This window comes from Sinohyriopsis cumingii, chromosome 5, assembly GCF_028554795.1.
Source record: "Sinohyriopsis cumingii isolate HCF-2022 chromosome 5, ASM2855479v2, whole genome shotgun sequence".
Classification (NCBI taxonomy): domain Eukaryota; kingdom Metazoa; phylum Mollusca; class Bivalvia; order Unionida; family Unionidae; genus Sinohyriopsis; species Sinohyriopsis cumingii.
In genome coordinates this window covers 137,845,337-137,869,969 of record NC_142965.1, presented here as the reverse complement: position 1 = coordinate 137,869,969, position 24,633 = coordinate 137,845,337, and the positions used below count along the sequence as shown (strand labels likewise).

The following is a 24,633-nucleotide window of genomic DNA, read 5'->3' as shown; positions in this document are numbered from 1 at the left end:
ACTAAACACAAGTCTAACAACGGATTTAAGAGAATTAGCTGTACTGAGTTAAACAACTTCTGTACGAAAATGAACTGTTGATCTCGTTCTTAACTGGAACTATCCAGAACATATAATTTCCACGAGTCATCAAACGAGAATCAACTTGAGTAACTTAAAAAAATATGATTGATATATATGGATCTATCGCAATGTATCAGCAATGTTTAGAATTTAAATGTACAACTGAACACAATTTCATCTGTCATCAACAGTATCGAAATATAGGAACAGTTCAGCTATGAGTAAGGTATGATTATGTTACCAAGGATGATCAAAGTGTAGAATTTGTTATATAAAAAATATGAATACTGTTTTATATAGAAATAATTGATTTGATTTTCACCAATAGCGATACTGAATAGCGGATTTAGCTCATAACATTATTGAATATTGATTTAAGAACGGAACATTTCTAACTCGTGCGTCCAGTTGATGATTAAGAACGTATTTCCGGTTATTCAGCTCTCGTGGAATGATCAGTGAGCGACCAGGAATAGCCCATCTCTCCCAGTCTGCAGACCCGCAGGTCCCGAAGACTTGCTCCCTCGTCTGCGAGAAAGCCAATATCGTCCTCCTAACCGACCATCAACAGCAGCGTACGGATTACACGAAACACAACATAAATCTACCTATCCCCTTCCAAAATCAGCTTAACATATAATGACAAGAGCCTAGACAGGGTCAAATACTAATGCAATCATATGTTTCACGCATGCGCGCACATGAATTTTCTGCGTTGTTTATTAAATTATGAAATTGTACCCACAAGTTCATAGTATTTGTGCTAACATTAAGGCTTTTGCCAATCTTTTAATTCATTAATTTTATCTGATATGTTGACTTAAATATGCGGACAGTTCTAGATCCGTATATTAATTTCAAGCAAACGCTTTCTCAGTATAAGATAGTTCTCGTGCTGGATAGGTATCGGCTATGTTTCTTGTTTAAGTCAAATTTGCATACGACGCTAGTTTTAAGAAAAGTAGAGAGCAATAACACTTTGCCCTTTTAAAACTAAATTCCAAGGCTGGATTTAAGAATAGACGGCATGGGGAAAAAAACGCTCTGCGTATGAAGATTTATTTTGAGGTACAGGTTATTTCTGTTAGAATTTCGAACACTCATGCATTATAAAGGAATAATCTATATTTCCTAGATCACATGATGATCAATTTACCATTGAATAAACAGAGAAATATATAGTGACACAGAGATTTATATTAGAAACACACACACACACACACATATATATATATATATATATATATATATATATATATATATATATATATATATATATATATATATATATATATATATATATATATATATATATATATATATATATTGTATATGTAAGAGGAGTAAACCTTGGTCAGCATTTTGTGCATGGTAAGCGATAGTTGTTGGAGTAATGAGCAGAAATTAAAATCTAATTATTGCAAGTTAAGGGATCATTTGCTATCATCATTTTCATTTTTGCATCCCCGACAACAGAGTATTCTATCAAACTGTGAAAACAGAACCAGTAATCTATCTACATTTGTTTAAAAAAATACGTCTGAAATTATAAACGTGTCATTTCGGAATGTCATTTTTACAATGAATTTCAAAAGTAGATTATACGAATCATGTATGGAGCTGCAGTGGCAAACAAAATCTCCAGAGAGACTAAAGATATCATCTCCAAATTTAACAATGAAAACATGCAATAAGAAAGACAATAATAGGCAACAAGGGCATAAGTATAATTCCCGTTTTTCAAGATAATCTATAAGAAATAGTCCAGGATGGACAACAAAGTAAAGATACCAATTTCATGTCACAGACGAGTCCAGAGGAAATGGTGGACAAGAGCAGATAAGGCGTAATCCTCTTGCCTTACTTGTCTTGCAATAATCAAACTTTTAATAATAAAAATTATGTTTGCTTTGGATATGCATTTTAAGGAGGACGCGTCCATAAGGCGGTGGCGGGACTACCCTTATACTTATAGCCATCTTTGTTTTATATAACTTCGATATCAGGCATCCCTTCTGGAAGACGAAATCAGACATGTTCGAACGTATTACCCTTATATCTCTTTTATGTCATTTTTTATGCTTATTGAATCTCTGTCTTTCCAATCAGTTGTTCCTAGTCAGAGAAAATGTTTAATCACAATTGCCTATTCTATTTGACCACAGTTTCTGAGAAATGTAATCCTTGCAAAATCAAATTCTCTCTGCTTAAGAAGAGATATTACCCAACCTTTCCGAGAGATATCGTATACATTGTCATATTAGAAAATTAGGAATACTTTCATGCTGTTGCGATAATAGCAGGCCTGCATAAATGACACCTATTTTCTGACAGTCATGTATAAATTAAATTGTATAACATACTGCGAAATAGATGATTAATATATCTAAACACAAACTTTTTCTGTACTAGCCTGTGTCAAAATCTAAAATAAAAACATTTCAACTTAATCAATATTTTGCCACTTTGTTTTTTCTATATGATCATCATTGGAAGTTACAGGGCACCTGTTACCTTTGGAAGATCTGATGTGATCTTTCAATCGACGGGGATGAAGACTTCATCTGTAACTCGTGAACTCTGTAATTCGTGAATTCATTAAGTTCAGAACTTTGAAGTACTGACCATATTAACTGTTTAGATAATGTTGCCATAATATTATGGGAAATGTTATGTTTAAATAATTGAGACAGTTATGTAGAATTATAACTTATAATAACTTGAATGTCATTTAGAAAATGCGTCGCGTCGCCGAGTCAAAATCAGGTAGTACTTATAAGGGAGACAACAGACAGCGCCTGATTGCTTCAAGACAAACCCACCTATACACACACACACACACTTGACCTGACCCGAACCTGGTTTGTCTGGTATTAAAAGAAATTCAACATCACGCGATCCCTCTTGTTAGTAGTGTGTATGCATGTAACACATCCAGGTACTGGCTTGAGGTAAACAGAGGGTACAAATGTTGCGTTGGTACTAATACGTTTGTATGATAATGGCTAGAAAGAACATTCGAGACAACGAAAAAGAAATGTATGTTGTTATGACGTTATAAATTAATTTTGAAAGTATAAATTTAGATTGACTTTTAATTATGTCCTCTCTTCTCTTTCTCCTAATTAAATCATCACAGTTTCATTTAAATCCAACAATACTTATTTTATTTACATGCCATATAACAATTTTTCATACAAAATAAACTGAGTACATTAAAATTTCTTGTGTGCTTAGAAACAACAGCTTTCTTTTAAATTTTAATTTTCTAAATTAAATTTGGTTAAATGAATAATATTGTTTATATATCAAGGTACAATTTATTATGTGATGACTTATTTGATAACTTATGTGATCACTTAAGTGATGACTTATGTAACCTATTTTTATGAAGACTCTAACAATTAGGTGTTTAAAGAGATTCCAACATCATGGCAAAAGAAACTATGGAAATCTGGCATTTATTCTACCTTGAAAATGCCAAAATCTTATGAAACTAGCTTTATAAATTTTTATAAAGAAATACAAAGCATATTTCTTTAACTATTTATATTTTTCAATATTATTTCTTAGAATTTTTTATGCATGTTAGAATCTCTCTGTGACTCAAAATCTGGACAAACTCTAAATCTGGGTATATCCAAAATATGGACGACTAAAATTCTTGGAAAATCCAAAATCCGAACCGACCGGAATCAGGAAAACCCAAAATACGTAGTTCTGATAATTTTTATATGTTCGAAAGTGACACCTTAACAAATGATTTTACCTGAAAATTTGTTTGTTATGGTTGTTAAATTTACCTTACGATAAAAATCTCAATTCCGAGTTTTTTATTTTACGTGCGAATTTGTATTTAGAAAAGAACCAGACGAATCCTGGCGATAACGTCAAGTTTGAAAACTATCTCTCAGTTTGCTTGATTTGTTTACTGTGTAAAACCGGCTTGGTGTATAATTTTAAAAGTTCTACTGAGTGCGGCCACCACCATCACCAATTAAAATAGAATAAAGGAACAGGAAAACAAGAGCAAAGAAATAATACCAAGAAGACGAAACGATGAGCAAACCGCCAAGCCGTGAACAAAGGAATTGCACAGAACAAAGAAATTCTCAAACAAAGGAACGATAGGAACACGTAACAGAAAACAAAGGAACAAAGGAGAGACTTCTAGCGTAGGAGCAGACTGGGTTAGGACAAAAACAAAAGATAAGTCATCATTCAATGCTATACGCAATTTAAGTAGAAGAATGCAAACTAGGTCCAAACAAATGGCTCTATTCAATCCAAACACGCAAACACACAAACCACCAAACAACCCTATCAATAAATCAGTAAAAATATTGCATGTATCACAACTCCACACAGCACCAATAAAGCATGTAAAACAAGCAAGATTAACGCAAGTCGTACCAACCACAGCAAACTCGAATACAACCAACATCACACTGGGACCCCAAATTCTGGTCACAAACACAGACCAAACAAATCACAAACCAGCAGATATAACTAACACACCCCCACCCCACCAACAGAAACTACTAGAAATACAAAACTACACTCCAGGGAACAATATAAATACAATGCAAATACTATCGCCAATCCTCTTCAAGTAAGCGGAAAAACCAAACACAAATGAAGATATAGACACCACTATTCCAAACCTAACAAATGAATTTGACAGTAACCTACATACCTTAAACTCCCCATAATTAGACCACATAACCATAACCAGCACCCCAAAACTCATCAAAAATGAAATAACCAATTCTAGAAATATGCAAACAAACCAACAACAGGAAATCAAGCAAACAACAATAAACCAAAACATCAGGAAAGAAACTATACACTCAAGCCAAACTCCTGGACCATCTGGGATAATAACAGCAAGGGAACCACCAACCTATGGGAAAAAATCCAATGAATTAGACACTACAAAACTACCCAGCAGCATCACTAATATGACAACCCAAAGACCCCAAACAACCCAAAACACATGCTTAGGTAATAGCAAGGGCCCGCTAAAAACCCAAAACAACAAAAAAAAACCACAAGTAAGGTTAACTCAAAACAGGAAATAAAACAACAACATAACCCCAAAACAAAATTTACAATTATCATTCCATCGAACACAGTATATACATAAGCAGCAGGTGCAACAGAATTGCTAGTCTAAGTACCAATAGTATTATGACAGCACTGGCCAAAATTCACACTGGACAATTCAAACTGATAAGACCAAGGCGAAACTACCTGATTGTCCAATGCAGCACAATTCAACAGGTGGAAAAATTCATCCAAATTGAAACTATAGGCCCAGTAAAGATCAAAGTAGAGAGACACCATAGCACTCAGAGGAAAACAGGAGTCACTTCGAACACCAAACACAGTGAAACCACAACTAATCTGTCTGAACCCACTAAAACCAATATTTTTAAAAAAGTAATAGCACTAAACGGATACAACAAGGACATAAGCAATGAACTCCTACTTCATAAACTCACAGCAAATGGAACACAGACCACCAAAGTATATCGTCTTAAAAATCACAAGGGACAAGGAACAAAGAAAGCAGTTATAGAGGCTACCGAGCCAATACCCTCAATAATAAAACTAGGACAGTCAGGAGTGTGCCATAAGCTGGAAAACTGCATAAATAGGCCAAGATTTTGCACCAAATGCCTGCACTGGGGACACTATGCCCTCAGATGTAGATTCAAACCAAGATGTAAGTACTGCGGAGGTCAACACAAAGGAGAATGCCACACAATTAAACAAAAATGTGCTAACTGTAAAGAAAACCATTATCCTAGATCGGCAGAATGCAGATGTGCAATAAAAGAGAAACAAATAGTGGACTTAATGAACGAAAAACACCTCACCTACCATTCTGCCAAAAACATTATGTGTAAAAACAACCCCAACACACCAAAATCTACCTCTGAAACAATCAATGAGCACCAAAACTCTCCACGCAGAATCAGAAGGGAAAACATTGCACCACAAAACATACCCTCGAATCAGGAAACAAAAGAACCAAAAACTACAACCCACATTGTAACAAACCATGACCACCCTGATAACACTCCAGATACAAACAAAACTGTCACCCCAAACATCCCCAAACCTAACCCACACCCCAACACAGAATTAATACAGGAAGTAATGAACCTAACAACAGGAATCCTAATGCAAGATCTCAGTAGCATAATGAGAACCCTCAAATCCATTTTCACCATACTAGCTGATTGGACCACAAGACTAACAGATAAAGACAACCTCAAAAATGAATAGTACAAAAAATAATAAAATCACCATCTGGCAATGGAACTGCAGAGGAATCTTTAAAAACCTATCAGAACTGCAGAACAAACTGAATAATACGGCCGTGAAACCAGACGTAATCTGCCTACAGGAAACCCTCACAACACAAGAACACAAACGCCTCCCCAAACTACAAGGCTATACCCAGGGAATCTTTAAAATCAGACCCATGGGGCAGAAAGGGGGTGGACTAGCAATTTTTTTAATAGATACACTAATCTACTATGAAGTAATAGAAGTACCCCCTAACCTAAACATCAATAATAGCATCGAAATAATGTCAGCAATGATAAATATAGGAACCATAAACATTCAAATAATAAATGCATACGACCCATGGGGTACCTCCTGCCCTACCAACCTAATCTCACTAAAGGCAATCACTAATAACAACAACAACAATCTAATGATCTGTGGCGACTTCAACGCACACAGTGAATTATGGGGAGGTAAAAAGAAAGATTAAAGAGGGAAAATGGCTGAAAAATGGATAACTGAGAACAATCTTGTCATCTTAAATGACGGGTCGAACAGTAGATTAAACCCTGAGGATGGCACTCTCTCAGCCATAGACCTAACCATCACTACCCCAAAATTGGCTCAAATCACAAATTGGTGGGTGGATCAGGAAGATACGTTAGGAAGTGACCATTTTCCCATCACAATCAATATTCAAAAAAAACTCAACACATTCCTAACGAAACCCCACCTAACTGGAGGTACCAACAGGCAGACTGGGATCAATTCCAGTTATTACTAGCTAGAGTAAATCCAAATAACTTCGAAAGCCCAAGTATTGACATGTATTATGATAACATAACAGACACAATTATAGAAGAAGCTAACCGATGCATACCAAAGACAACTAATATGCAAAATAAAAACCCTGTACCATGGTGGACTAAACAGTGCACTATAGCACATAAAGACAAAAAAGGGCCTTAAATAAATATAAACGCACCAAAAATTCTATCTACTTCCAGCAATATAAAGATAAAGAAAAAGCACTAAAACAAACTATAAAAACTGCTAAAATTAATCTATGGCAAACCTTTTGCTCTAAACTAAGTCTAAAATCAAACTCAAAACAAATATGTGACAAGATAAAAGCAATAAAAGGGAAAGCAACTACCTCAGCCCCAAAAATTAAAAATGCCATAACAAATAAAGATAAGGAAGACCTCCTAGCGAAGCATTTTTCGAACATGAGTAGAAACAATAATCACACCAGAAACTTTCAAGAACACAAAAAACTAATGTAGGGAACCCAACCTCAAATGTTTCAAGACCAAGGAACAAAAGAATCTCACCTAAATAGCGACATCACAGTACATGAATGGAAGGTAGTCGTACGATCCAAAAACGAAACATCCCCTGGTAAGGATCAGTCAGGTTACATTATCTACAAAAAATCACTTATCAATATAACAATAGCCATAATCAAACTCTTTCATAGGATATGGGATAAAGGTCAACTACCCACCAAATGGAAACAGACCATAGGAATACCAATCCCCAAGCTAGGTAAAGATCCCAACAACATAAATTCGTACCGACCCATCTCCCTTACAAACAATATTTGCAAACTAATGGAGACAATAATCGCAAATAGGTTAAAACACCACCTTGAAACCAATAACCTACTCTCCATAAATCAATGTGGCTTTCGGAACAAACGGTCCACCATTGACCAACGTCTCAGACTGGAAACAGACACCAAACTCGCTTTTAACGCACATAGAAAAACCGATCGCAACCTCATAGCGGTTTTTTTAGATCTAGAAAAAGCGTTCGACCTAGTATGGACCAATGGACTAATGGCCAAATTAAACCAATTTGGAATAACTGGACGCTTGTTCAACTGGATTGGAGATTTCCTCACAGGCCGGAAAATTACCACAAGAATAGGCAACACCCATTCGAAAGAATTTTCACTTCAAAATGGAACACCGCAAGGCAGTGTAATAAGTCCCTTACTATTTAACCTAATGGTAAATGACCTTGACCTCATTGCAGCCTCCGCAAAAATAAACTTGTCACAATTTGCAGATGATAGTGGCATATGGAGGAATGGAAATCCTGCCAATAACACAGTAGTTAAAGAAATCCAGCAGAGCCTAGACAACATAGGGAGATGGGAGGACAAATGGGGTTTCAAAATATCTCATGAAAAAACTGTGGCAATCATATTCACCCCCAAACGAAATAACAACCTAGTCTATCCAAGCTTCTATATACAAAATCAATTAATCAAATACGTAACAGTAGTAAAATTCCTAGGAATGTTCTTTGACAACCACCTCACATGGAAACAGCACATTGAACAACTCACAAAGAATTTTAACAAAGATCTCAATTTACTTAAAAACATCACAGGGACTGACTGGGGATCCAACCAGGAAACCTTCCTCACCATATATAAAAGCCTAATTAGATCAAAACTGGATTACGGTTGCCAAGCATATACCTCGGCTAAGCAACCTGTACTACAAAAACTTGACACTATCCAGAGAAAAGCCTTACGATTATGCACAGGAACACTCCCCTCAACATCATTAGAAGAACTACAAACACTAACAGGAGAACTACCCTTAAAATTACGTAGGCAAGAACTGCTCCTCCGATACTCCATTCGATTAGATACCCACCCAGACAACCATCCCACCAAAATAGCTATAAATAAGTGTAAAGTTGTCTTCAAACCCAAAATCATACTCATCACACCAAGTGGCAAAGTAATCCTTGAACTAAAAGAAAAGATACCTCTACTAAAAAACCAGGTAACAAACAATACAGACCAGAACAAATCACCATGGTTACAAAAACCACCAAGGATTAACACTGAAGCTACCAAATTAGGCAATAAAGAAGGACAAGAAAACTTACTAAAACCTGTACTGGTAAACGAAATCAACCAAAAATACCCGGGCTATGTTAAAATATATACCGATGGATCAAAAACAAACAACCCACCAAGAAGAGCAGCAGCAAGAGTCATCCCTGAATTCAATATACAAATGGGATCCAGATTGCCCGACTATTGCTCCATTTACACCACTGAATTCTGGGCTATACTTGAATCACTACAATGGATCAAAGACAACCAAATACCTAAAGCAGTCATTAGAAGCGATTCCTTAAGCGTTATCAAATCGATCCAAAATCGCAATACACACTCTAGGGAACAATTCCTCAACAGAGCATGCCAATTAATCGACGATATCACCACAGCACATCAATTAGTCGAGCTCATGTGGATACCGTCGCACATTGGAATCTCTGGCAACGAAACAGCAGACAAAGTTGCAAAAACCAAACTAGGAGATCAAAACTCTATCAATATTAACTATAGCTCTACAGAAGCAATAAGCTTCGCACAAACATATATAGACCAAACATGGCAAGATTTTTGGAACTCCTCCACAAAAGGTAAAAAGCACCATGAAACCCAAAAAAACGTAGATAGGAACATACAGCTACCTAAGGGTACCTATTTAGAACAGAAAACCATAAACAGGATAATAACTGGAAAAACTAAACTAGCAAGCAGTTTTGGAAGGTTTATAGGACCCAAACCAGCAACCATTAACTGCTTTAACTGCCACACCACCGAAGATCTACACCACGTATTCAATATATGCCCAAAATATCAACCCGCTCGGAAAATATTTATCAAAAACCAAAAAGAGATTGGATCACCACACACATACCCAGAGTTACTTATGGACTCTAATAAAAATAAACAATCAGCATATAAAAATATAAATCAATTCATAGACTCAGCACGACTTAGGAACAAAATATAATTACTATCCCCACAAAACCAAAAGACCCAGTAACTAGCTAAATAAATTTAGAAGCCACCACATAAAAACCCATAACGTATCATTCAATTTTATAAAAGTATAAATAAATAATTCACTTACGAAGCGCCTATAAAAAACTAAGGAAACCGCAAAATCGGATGTTCTAGATGTCCTTAACGAACCGAGTAATCAGCTAGGATTCCGGTCCTAGATGTCCTTAACGAACCGTGTAATCGGCTAGGACTCCGGTCTCTTGCTAAATAAAGTATAAATAACATTCAATCTCTAAAAACATTAATTAATAAATAACTTAAAGAGGTAATATCTAAAAACTTATAAATGACATAACGTAGGAAACACACCCTAAACACCTCGACCAGTAATACCATAATAACCTTGAAAATCTCTCTTCATACATGATTTTTACTAAGAACCTCTGTAAACAGCATAGAACATCCCCCTTCCTTTTAGAACATTTTGAAGAAGAAAAAAAATCGAAAAAAAAATTAAAAACAAATTGCAAGAAACACCAGGCAAATGCAATAAGAAACCAGCGATATAAAGCAATCAGGACCGTTCCCGAGCTCTCCTTCCCACTAATGACAGCAAACCATTAAACTGTAGGGACCTTTATGGACCCACAGATTGAGGCCAAACTATCAGGGTTCCTTGAATCCATAAAAGCATGGGGGAGGTGGCACCATCCCCTTCCCCAGAAACAATTAGCAGGCTGCGGTGCAGTCAGAAAAAAGTGGCACATGCACAATTGTGCGAACGCTACTATAATTAAACTCAACAACAACAACGAATCATGGCGTAGATGTTGTGCGTCTGAACTCTGGAGATAGCATGACCTAATTTGTCCCTCTCCACACCTTCGGAGAACCTCAGATGTTTAAACAACCATACCCAGCGGAGTCAACCAATGTCTCCGATTGCGGAAATGTAAGCGTGAACACCACCAACTCGCGCTGAGGAATACTGGAATGCGGGGATAAGTGATGCCATTACAAATATAACACATTAAAAAGAAAAACAATGCAGCATAAAATATGGCTATTCTGCAAGAAACAAGTGTCAAACAGTTAATCGCAACATAGTGACGAGTTACGAGTTACAAAAATCAAAATATTGGTTTAGATCCATGGATTCGCCTATGAATAGTGGAACTCATGTGGCTACGTTGTGGGTATTAGGAAGGAATGATTGTTGTGGAAAAATAAATCTGCTCTGGTTACTAGAAGTATAACGGTACAAATTGTACAAGGCAAAAGAGGGGCGGGGGAGCAGAGGAGCTTAATGTATGGACCATTTTGTTCAGACATAGACAACAAAACTACAATTGAAGTTTTTGCCATGGTTAAAATAAGGAAGTCTCTTGACATAGAGGTGACCGGTATTACCGGCATACGGGTATACCGCGGTATTTTATTCCGGTGGTGCTTATCAAGGTACTTTTTTCACTGTACCGGTACTTCGATTGTTTCCATCAAGATGTTCACATTGGAAAATAAAGATTTGGTTTGTGGGATTAACCATTTTCAGCATATGATAGGCTTTACATGGCGGCCGGTATATGTTGTCTGGGAAGAACCCAGGAAAACATCCGAGAATATTCACCCACCCACTGGAAGTTACTTGAAAGATTTCTTATGTACCCATGTTGATAGATTCAGAGACTTGTGTGTATGTGTGTCTGTGTGTGTGTCGGTGTGTGTGATTTAGATTTTCAACGTACCTTTAAGAATGTTTTCAGTCATATCGCTATGATGTCTGCAGTGTGACAGTTTATAGTGATGTCTAGCACTGGAGAGTCATGCCGCAGAGATGTAGCAGGATGTCCCTATCAGGTGACATTATCCTGATACCAGGCCGACCAGTCCTAACACTAACCTCTTAATGCTGAGAGATCAATAAAGAACTCATTTAGCATTCCTACCTGTTGACAGATGGCCTGAGTATATCATACGACCTTTCAACCGGTTCTCTATTTCAAGCGCTTTTCTTTGTGAACAACATTTAGAAACTAAGAACTTTAAGATCTATGGCATATATGAGCGAATGTGAGGAGCAATGTGCAGGTTAGATATATTCACGAAAATCCTTCGAAAGCGCTGATATTTATTGTAGCGGAATTATGTAATCCCAGTTGACTGCCAACAGAATCCATAGCTCAGGGTGATGAAATCATTCATACATTGTATCAATAATTATATGGACGCATATCGAGTCACATGGGAATTAGCATTAGCCCATATGTCTATGTTATGGTCGGTATGGAATCATACGGGAAATCCTATGTTAAAATTGTCCATAGGTTTAATGTGGGGATGGTATTATGGGGTCAAAAGGTTTATAGGGTCTAAAAGCTTTATAGGGTGAAATGTTTAATAGGGACAAATTAATTTTTATCTGCAATCCACCCAAACTATCCAGCAACCACGTTTTGTTTTGTGATTCATAGTCAGATCACACTCCCTTGCTGTGTGGCACTTGTTTGTTGATTATTATAAAGCACACAAATACTATCCAGCAACTGCTTCTTAATAACACCCCCAACACACCCCATGAGCAACAAGAGATTTATGATTCCTATCCAGCACACACCTTTATGACCCAGCAATCGCTATTTGATTACAATCCATACTGCCCAACGAAAACGGAACGCTTGTTTATTTACACACCATATATCTGTATCAACAATAATATTCTATCACATAAGGGTAAGACATGTTTACAGACACACTACTATACCCTTTCACACATGTTGTCACACAATTAAACAGAAGGAGTACGAACTTTTAAGTTTTAGTTTTTGGAAAGACAAAAACGCACACAAACTTCAACAAAACATTGAACACAAAAGTTAGATAAGGATTAGTGTCTCTCTTTTCCAGAGATTTGAGTGGCCATTACAATGGAGGAATTAGAGCCACATCCCCCAGGCGTTAAAGTGCTCAAGGAGCATTGTTAATTTAGCCTCAGGTCGTGGGACAGTAAGCCCCTAACGACCTGAATGGAGGGTTTTCATGACAGGGAATGGACCCAACACACACTCATGTTCTAAGAGTTACAGCAGTCTGTTTTACTGATCCAGGTGTCTACCAGAGCAGTATGTGACGCCCGTTGCGATTGGTTGCTACTATGACGTCACATCACCTGGGTTTGACGGTTGGAAATTGTTCCACATATTCGTCACGGTACAGGGAGTCCGGGAGGGGCGCGTTGTTTCAATAGTGGACGAGTACTGAATTATGGTCTTATCGCCTTTGTGTTACAGTCACATGATTTGCATTATTACTACTGGCATGTAATATTGCAGGTGATCAATAACCGAAACACAGAAAATAAACACTCTTATGTGTGTTGTCAAAACGCCTTTACGACTATTCTGAAGACAGACTACGATGTGACCTTCTTTATTAAGATACGCGCGAGCAGAAATTAAACATGTCTAGAGTAAGGAAACAAACAGTTTTGTTTTATACATGATTGCTGTTTTTATACTAATAGCTGCTGTATCCGCAAAGATTTAGTGTAATTATATTCTACCTCTGTATGTGTTTCTACTACAACAGACTTAAGAACATACTTAAAGACTTAATAATGTTTACTTCCTTAACTATTGTCAGCATGTTTTTGTTTTGTAATTTCGTGGTATTTATTTTAGTAAACATGTTGTTTTATGTTTTATGCGCTATCTAATATTGTAAAGCTATTAAAGCTTAAAAATATTTGTTACTATACTAAGCCCACATTATTTTTGTTATTATCATTATCGTTATTACTATTATTATCATTAGTAGTAGTAGTAGTAGTAGTATTACAGCTACGATTACTAGTGCTACGTCTGCTAAGTATGTCTTTTTCACATCCCGAGAAATAATTTCGCAAATATATATATATATATATATATATATATATATATATATATATATATATATATATATATATATATATATATATATATATATATTGATTTTGTATTAGAATATCGTTTTATGTCTACGTAACTATCTTACTTTCTCATTAAAATTATGAACCGCGTCACAGATAAAACAAATAGTTCAGTAACGTTGGCGAATCACACTGAAGAAACATCATTATATTAATATTATTAGAATATGATGCGCATTGAAAACATTTAAGCGTCAATGGTAATATCCAAGAATAATGAGTATAGTGTTACAGAGGTTTTGTGTGTACTTAAAGACGCATAATGCACAATAGAGTAACACAGGTGTTTTGTGTACTTAAAGACACATAGTGCACAATAGTGCTACTGAGGTTTTGTGTGTACTTAACGACGCATAATTCACAATAAAGTTACAGAGGTTTTGTGTGTACTTAACGATGCATAATTCACAATAATGTTACAGAGGTTTTGTGTGTACTTAAAGACGCATAATCCACAACAGAGTTACAGAGGTTTTGTCTGTACTTAAAGACACACAACGCTCAACAGAGTTACAGAGGTTTGTGTGTACTTAAAGACGCATAATCCTCAATAGAGTTACAGAGGTTTTTTGTGTACTTAAAAACACACGATGCACAACAGTGTTACAGAGGTTTTGTCTGTACTTAAAGACGCATAATCCACAACAGTGTTACAGAGGTTTTGTGTGTACCTAAAGACGCATAATCCACAATAGAGTAACAGAGGATTTGTCTGTACTGAAAGACACAATGCACAATAGAGTTACAGAGGTTTTGTCTGTACTTAAAGACACATAATGCACCATAGAGTTACAGAGGTTTTGTGTGTACTTAAAGACGCATAATCCACAACAGAGTTACAGAGGTTTTGTCTGTACTTAAAGACATACAATGCACAACAGAGTTACAGAGGTTTTGTGTGTACTTAAAGACACATAATGTACAATAGAGTTACAGAGCTTTTCTGTGTACTTAAAGACACATAATGCACAACAGAGTTACAGAGGTTCTGTGTGTACTTAAACAGGCATAATCCACAACAGAGTTACAGAGGTTTTGCGTGTACTTAAAGACACATAATGCAGAATGGAGCTACTTAAATACACATAATGAACAATAGAGTTACAGAGATTTTGTCTGTACTTAAAGACATACAATGCACAATTGAGTTACATAGGTTTTGTCTGTACTTAGACACACAATGCACAACATAGTTACATATGTTTTGCGTGTACTTAAAGACACACAATGCACAACAGGGTTACAGAGGTTTTGTGTGTACTTACAGACGCATAATGCACAATAGAGTTACAGAAGTTTTGTTTCGTGCAGAAGCATAATCCATGCAGATGTTACGTCTTCGTTGGGATAGTTGCGTGAAAATCACTAATTTAGGTTTTTTGGAAGAGATACAAATGTACGAAATTTGCTATACGAATGTGTACAATTATATATAACCTGTTCATATGTGTTTTTTTAATCAAAAATCATTTGCTGGTCATTTGAAAACAAACAGCTGGCGGATAATCGATGTGAATGGATCCATGAAAATACATAGTATGTCCTAATACATTTTAATTCGTAAAAATGTTCAAGTATCGAGTGACCGCATTTGGTATCAAGGATATCTCTGCATATTATATGATAATGGGTGTATCAGATACAGTATAATGAAAAGGTAACAGTCAAGGGCGGATCAGATATTTTATAGCGGGGGGGGGGCTGAATTTGATAAAGTGGTAGTTTGTTGTCACTAAAATATTCACCATTCTAAGCTTTTTGTCAGTTTAAAGTGTAGTATTTGAACTGTACAATGACCTCTGACCGAACCGGCTACTGATTCCAATATATTGTCAATAAAATACATCGTAGTTTAAGAGAGATAACTCCAATCGTCTTGTTGACTTGAGAATGGTGACCAAGTCACATAGATCTTGAATAAGTATCTTGGTAAAGTATTGCATTTCAAAAGTTGGAATAATAATAATAATAATAACAATTATTATTATTATTATTATTATTATTATTATTATTATTATTATTATTATTCTTTCAAATGAATAAGTCAACGTTATACCCTGTAGCTATAATTATCTTATTATTACACTTCAGTTTTCATCGATACGACAAGAAATTATCGCGACTTGATGTACACGCATGACATGGTGCTACACATATGCTGGCATGATGCCCCAATGCTATACATCACTATAAACCGACACACTGCACGAATCGTAGCGATATGCCTGGAAAAGTGGTAAAGCTGCGTTAAAAATCCAAATCACACACACACACACACACGCACAAAAACCCATAGACGTTGGCAGATGCTGGAACCGCTGATCGAAGAAGACACCAATCAAGGATTTTACAAATCTGCTATTTAAATCCCTCGTAAGATGCGGAGCAGGGACACAGTTGTGTTATTGAGTGCAAGAGGAATACAACAATGTTGGGCATAAGAAACTGAAAATATATGTCATTTCTGAAAATATCTTTCACTTTTGACGAGGACAAATCTGTTTTTCTAGTCATTGTTAAAATGTCTTAATTTCTTTGTGAGTGAAAGACTTTTATAGACCCATCCTTGTTGCGTTTGATGGAAATATTTAGATAAATGTCAATACCATATAACTGTTAATTTTACGCCCTTTTACATTTTCTTTTTATAATTTAATTAGCGTATTGCCTTTTCATAAGAAAACAACGCATTCATATCTAAATAGGTATTTGTAAGTACCTGATTTCTGAAGTGTGCAAAATTATAAAATAAACATTTAAATATTCAATAATCATTGTGCTACTTTCGTCGTAAAAAAGTACTAAAATATAACAATTAGCAGCATGTTATAATTGTCCTGCATAATACCCCCAACGCTAAAGGAATCCAGAGCATCTATTTTAAATGATACATTGCTGTAAACTATTTGACCAGTATAATGAAGTTTCAAAAAGCAATGTAATATGAAGGGATGCAGTGTAAATTATCATCAGCCATCCAATGTGTGCACACATATTTGTAATATGAGATGAAGATGCTATTAAATATGGCCAATATATATACATACATGTGTGTATGTGTGTGTGTGAGAGAGAGAGAGAGAGCGAGAGAGAGAGAGATAGATATGAAAGAAAAGAAATTTGTTGCCAAATCATGCCCCCATCCACCCTTTTTGATTAGATCTACATGCTGTCATCGGCTCTTTGACCAGTCAATACAAGGACTATATTATAGAGGTGTATAAGCAAATGAAAATGCACCTCATCTACATTCAAAATTCAAGTAAATGTAAGCTTGCTGTTCTTGTGGAAATAATGACTTAGTCAGGATTTTATAGTAGATGAATTTGCTATATGTATGTTAATTGTTACACAAATTGTAATCTACACAGTGTAACTAAAGTGGGATGAATAAACTTATAATATAGCTTGCACAGTGTGAAAGACATTGTGCTGAGATTAAAGATCGTGTTGGTAAAAATAGGAATGTTGAGGCTGAAGCATATACACTTTATTCCTACAATATTGATAAAATAGGCAAGGAAACTTTGAGTGGGAAGCCAACAATCAGGCAATGTATTCATGAGAGAGGGTCAGGAAACATAAAACATTTACACAACAAACGAGAAAATAGTTTGTGCACTAAGAAATTATGTAATTTTCAAACACAAAGCAACTGTTCTTCTGCAAATATTATGATCATTCGCAGTCTTACAAAGGAATACATCTACTTAAAACATTATCATAAGCTAGTACACAAATAATACATGAAATGTTTTCTTTTGTTCTTTTTGTTTTCAAATTCGATTTTTTTCCAAACGTTGGATATGACTTAAATATTGTTCACAGCATCAAATTGTCGACGATGCTGACATACGTGACGCGTGTCAAACATTTTGGTAAAGTATCATAAAATAAAAACTTTTGTAATATTCGAAAACAATTTGTGACAAATAAGTCTGTTTTTTAAATAATTTTTCAATTATTTTGTCATGATAAATGAAAGATATTTAGTTGCTATCGTTTAATTCGCAACAAGATTACTCGGGAATTTCTGTAACTTCCTTTCTGCCTGAAACTACTGAAGCGCCGGTACAGTAGCAACAAGTACCTTGGTACGTACCACGGGGACACAGTACCTCTGTAAACCGGTATACCAGTAATGCCGCGTAACTCTCATTTGTAGAGAATATAAGAATATCACAACATTTGTATTGTTTCAAAATAAAAATCATTCTCGAACATACTAGTGATATACCAACATCGGTCGCACGTGCACCTCGTTTCTTATTGTGGTCTTGCTATAAAAGTTATGCCTTAAGAGAAATGTGATACTTACCAGAAATGGTATATTAATTATTAATTATCGAAATAAAACACACATCAACGATTACTGAGATGAGTGTTACAACAACTTAGACGATGACTTTTAAGCAAATATAAAAATGATACAACACACGATCAACGGCATAACGTATGGACGGTCAGATTCTCATCAGTTACTCTCTGATAAGGTTAAGAAAAAGCGAACGAAAGAGATGCGACGTTGTAGAAGAAGATGTTTGAAATAAATAGTAGAAAAGTTCAACAAAAATCACAACATAAAATTGTTAAGAATCATCAAAATTCTGCGTTTTCTCTCTTGTCGATCAGAGTGCAACGACTCTTATTAAATTATTCGTTGTGAAGGTGCCAACTTGTGGATGGTAATATTCGACAGAGCATCGGTTTGTTTGGAATCAATATTAACAGTCAAGTGGTGTTTTTATGCATTGTTAAAAAAATTTTTACCTCTCGTTTCATTTATTTCTCCAGATTCATCAAACGCTAAAGTACATATTTGGCTGTATTTAACAGAATTCATTCAGAGATAAGTCATATTTCTTTAAAATTTTGCTTATGTTCTGGGCATATTAAACAAATCTACTTGTCCATTGCATAACTAATGCTGCGTACATTAATTATATCGCTTCTTTTCTTTTTACTTACTTGTATTTACTGCTTTCATGAATTTGTCTTGATTATAATATAAATTGTCTTGATTAACAGGTCCAAACTTGAACTGAGGTACAAAGGCGTATTTGAAGATAATATCAATCATAAATCATGCTACAACAATAATGTCGCATTGATAGTGATAAGCCACATACATTTAAACTGAACTGCATTTTATTGCTTCACCAATATCACTAGCGGAATATGACTTCTCCACCTTCTGCTTTATGATGCTTTGTTCCAATATAGGATCTTCGACTTTGGGAACTAAATAGCTCCACTGGTGGTTTCATATTAGTCCCAGTAATTTTTTCAACATAATTTAATTTGATCTGATATCTATTTCTCTAGTCTTCAAAGTATTTACATTGCTTTTGAGGTCACCAAAAGAAACATAAACAGATAATCAATGTTTCTTTATCGACTAATATATTCAAGATCTGAATAAGACAAAACATCGTAATATCATAGATTTAAAAAATGCATTGGGTTTCTTTAAATTACGGGTTGTTTTGTTAGTTTTTTGTTTTGCTTTGATTTGTTTGTGTTTATGATTTTTGTGTTTCTTCTTTTACTGCATGAGATACTGCACATTAACAAATGTGTCAGTAATTGCTTTAACAATATTTTCATAAAATAATATCAGCCTTTAGCTTGTGACACCCGCCACGTCACACGAGTAATGCGTAATCTGAGAAGTATTTGTGTTGTTTCTTTTATCAATAAACCGATGTTGCTTGTCCCATTAATTATATAATTGGAACTGGATGGATTGTCTGCAGCGAGATTCACATCTTTATTTTTTGTCTGGCATTATCTAAACCATTCTGTATTTCCTTTCCGGACCTTCAGAATTTTGCAGTGTGTTAATCTCTCTTACTTCTCAACCTGGTTCAAACATGGCAACAAACACTTAATATTTCGTCAAGTACTACACAATGCATCATTTTGAATAGGCTGTGATCTTGGATTAGGACAGCAAAATATCAATGGTTTATTAAAGTCATTGTTGACATTTTGGCCCGATGGAACAAGCTTGCAATTTGATATGATATTTTCAAGGAAGAGAGATTGAGTTTTAATTCCAAACATTGGTTATATCAGAAGAGTAATTTTGTACCTGCGAAATATTTGTTTTTGTCGATAAAACGATATTATTTGTCTCGTGCGTGATAGAAGTAGGGCTGGAAGGAGCGTTTACAGAATGATTCACATGTTGATTGTTTTGACCAGAATTATATTCGTCATTCTCTATTTTTGTTTCTAAATCATCTTCATTTTGTATCTTGTTCATCTCTTTTTCATCGTGTAAGCCATGTTGGTTTTTGCGTTTGAATTTTCCTGTAACTCGTTTCAATAAAGATGGCTTATGACGTCCTTTTTTCTTACTGCTACTTTCACTGCTGTTTGCAGACTTTAATAATGTGGTACTCCATTCAGTCACTAAAGGGCTGTTGGTTCCTTGGGCCACACCTTTCCTCAAAAGTGGACCTCCCTCATGCAAAAATATGGCTGGCCATACTACGAAGTCCACATACATTCCTATACATGTGTAAGATACAAAACACGTGTTGTCAAAGGGTCTTGGTATTCCTTCTCTGATATTGACATGTCCAAGCGATAAAAACATCTGTGGATCCCGAATATTCATCAACCAACATATACGTGTGCATTCCTCTGTATAAGAATTCATTTGTTGCATTTGTGTATCTGTCAGCTCATCCTTGAGTTTACTTTGTACATGCTGAAATGAGAAATAGTGAAGAAACAAGGTCAGAATCAACTATAATATGGCTGGTGCGAACGGTTTGATGAGCATAGCCATATTTATATTTCCCCTGTCATGTATATACTTTTCCAGTCTGCCAAATCATAATTTATGTCAACCTATCAAAGATAACAAGCTGAAAATTTGTGTTGATTTGTTTCAATTATTATTTATACATCGTATTACATACTTATTCCTTTTATGTTATTCGCTTGCTCATCAGATATCAAGCTATATGTATACAATCTCACTGGTCTCCAATCTTTGTGATCTGTATTACATGTATGCTTCCCGGAATCTCAGATTTCAATCAAATTAAGGGTGTGTAAAAGAATGATTACATTTCTGGACATGCGACAATGATTTATCTTAATAACTAAATCCAATATTTGAATGCAATTACCTTACGGATTTTTTTCAGACTATACATAAGATTCTCCTGCCGGTAATCCTTTACAATTTTCATCGCTTCCTTCACAACAGTTTCATCGTATTTCTAAGAGGAAAAGAGGGGAAATGACACGGCATTTTTTTATTTATTTCTAAAGGAAATATTCCCTACAAGACACAAGAAAAATTACATACTTGTACGTAGGGTCGAACGCTCAATACCAAATTGTCATGCAAACACATATACATAGATACACACACACACACACACACAAACTGTTATGTACATTTAATTTTCATTGTTTGTTAGGTTTTTTGTTAGGTTGTTTCTTTTCATTTTATGCTGTGGGTAACGAAACATTTTATCTAGTTGATGAACATGTTCGAAAGACTGACAGTTTGGCAAACAATATTTGCCTTTCTTTTTCACAGATTAAGGATCATTATTTTAAGCTGAGTCAATGACATTGTATTTGTACAGCTAGACTACGTGGCGATTTTCTCATTCTGTATTGTGACCTTGATAATGGACATTATAATTATAATTAAGATATTCCTAGAATACAAAACGTTTGACACTCATCCGGGTTTTTCTTGCGTTTTAGCTGTTCGTATACTGATGTTTCTCTGAAAGTCTCTTATTCGTGATTACGATCTATTAGAATCAATTTGTATCAATTGCTGTGTTGAGTGTTTCATTTGGGCTGAAATTTATTTGTTCAGATTATTTTTCTCAGATTATGTTTTCTCTGAAATACAAAAGTGCTCTGATAACATTCTTGGAAAAGGAAACTTGAATTTACCGTGAGATTTTAAATAATTGTTTAATTCTTGGATTTGATTATTGTGATCCAACAAAAGAATACTGGTACATCAACACTTTTTAAGCCATCATAGACACATCGAAACTTTCAGAGTTATTTTTAATTTGGACTTTCATTTAAGTTTATTCAGAACATTTTACTGTTAGGATTTGTATCTATAATTCTATGATTAATTTTGAATTTATTCGCAATACAGTAAATCCTCTTTTTATTTTTATTTTTGATTCTAAGGGAATGAATTATTTGCTTAATTTTGCAAAGCTTATTACTTCTCGCTCTTTTTTGTCACTTATTTTAAGCGCATAGACTAGTAACAATGGATACGTGCGTCCATGTGCGCATGCGCATACGTGCATGCATTCATACATAGAAACACACATACACACGCACACACATGCATACACATACATACATACGTCCGATTCGACCGATACGGTGGCCTAATGGTTAGAGCGTCCGCCTCGGATGTGATGGGTCGTGGGTTCGATTCCCGACCGAATCATACCATAGACTTACAAAAATGGTACTAACAGCTGCCTTGATTGGCGCTCAGCACTAAGAGGTTAGTGATAGGACTGTTCGGCCTGGTGTCAGGATAATGTGACTGGGTGGTACATCATGATACATGTCTGCGGCATGATGCCCCAGTGCTAGACTTCCCTATAAACTGCCACACTGCAGACATCGTAGCGATATGACTGATATTTTTTTTAAATTACGTTAAAAATCCAAATCACATCCATACATACATACATACATACATACATACATACATACATATTCAGTTTCCGCTGAGATAACATTTCCTTCAGAGTTGGCGTTTGCTGCGCAAAAGTTCAAATTCGCTTTTCACAGGTATTACAAAATAGGAAAACAATATCAGCAAATAAGTTATGAATATGAGTATATGTATACTTCTTAGAAATTCATATCAAACCTTTTCATTTAAACCGATGTACTTCAATATAGCTTTCTGGAGTTGTAAATTGGTTGTCCTGGCGTGGTCTTTGCAGATTTCAAAAACCATCTGAGGAAGAAACAAAACTGTATATAAGACAATTAAAATGCCGATAAACATGTATTATCCTTTTCAAATAAATTTCTTCCTCACAATGAACAACACTCAAGGACAACACAAAACTATGGGTAGACGAGTTGAACAATACTTTTCTATGGGGCAAAATGACGTAATGCTATTAATTTGATAAAGTTAAGAAAAGTATCACTAGGTCGTGTGATTATGTTTTCGTTGTTTGTTGTTTTTCAATTTTGAGTATTCTTTCTCAAGTGGTGCTTTGCATTATTTTATGGACAAAATTTTGTCTAAAATACATAACGGGTACATTCTAGTAACGTAATGAAAATGTTGAAAGAAATATTGTAGACCTAGAGGACGAGGTATCAACACAGTATTATGTTATATTGTATCTTTATTCTTCCCAGGCCTTATAATGAGACATTAGTTTACAAATTATACTCAGTTCTGTATGTCAAAGACACTACAGGCATTACGGATGGTTGGAACACACCTAACCAATATAGCACACAACTTAACTGATACCATCACTGAAGATATATTTAACATGTGGATCATTGTATGACGACGAAATATTCTGCCAATAATTTGGCCTGAACTTAACAACTTACTGCATCACTAGATCATGAAAAGCTTGTCCAATCGTAACAGTGTTGAGATACACTTAATGATAGTCAACAAAACGTTTAAGGTCACATGTGTACTGTGAATCATGCGAAAATATCCTTTATATTTTTCGAACGACAGGCGTTATGAGCGTCAAAAGATGTAGTAGAAATACACTGATCGACAACTGATGAGATGCTCTGCCCATCTTTAGTTTCAGCCAGCAACGTTGTATGGTCGGCAATTTGTAGACACAACACAGCGACAAGATCAATATTATTTAAGATTTTTTATCCATTCTTTCAATGATATTATGTCGAGCACCGGAGCAAATTAGCGCTGAAATCCCTATTTGCATAACAAAAAGGTCGAAAGAACAAAGCACGAGCTTTACCGGTCTCATTACAAAAGATGACATTGTTTTCAAAAGGTAATTTCCATGGCAATTGCGTGACATGTATGTGAAGTCTTCTTCTATCCAAATGCGGGCTACATTGGTAACATGTGAACTATGCAACCTTTGAACAACTGTCTTTATCCTTGGCAACCATCTTTACACTGAGCAGCCCGTACGATCCATCGGAAATGTTTTTGAAGTTTCGATTTTAAACTAAAGAACAATCTAGCCAACACGTATCGTGATAGCAAGCTGTTATTAAACTGCGCGTATTCACTTTTCCATGTGCATAAAAGTCGAATGATTTGGGGCGTTTTATATGTTTGTCTGTGCTTATTCTTTTCTTTTCGTTTGTGGTTTTCGTGAGTGTTTGCCTTTGGCACCGGGGTCCATGGGCCTGGACATTGATATTGCCAGAATGAATTAGTGTTTGATTTGTGTTGCTAATTTGTTTCATAAATTTATTAACTCTAACAAACATGAAATCT

At 35.4% G+C, this 24,633-nt stretch overlaps 1 protein-coding gene across 1 annotated transcript in view; it reads right to left on the bottom strand.

Moving 5' to 3' along the window:
- LOC149800337 (uncharacterized) overlaps positions 1-24,633 on the bottom strand; it is a 64,939-nt gene that overhangs the window by 26,181 nt on the left and 14,125 nt on the right. Inside the window, exons 10-12 of the mRNA XM_089958390.1 lie at positions 23,044-23,133; positions 21,296-21,388; positions 20,209-20,868 (exon numbers count right to left, since the gene is read on the bottom strand). Of these exons, the coding sequence (XP_089814516.1) occupies positions 20,209-20,868; positions 21,296-21,388; positions 23,044-23,133 (843 nt within the window). The remainder of the gene's footprint in view (positions 1-20,208; positions 20,869-21,295; positions 21,389-23,043; positions 23,134-24,633) is intronic.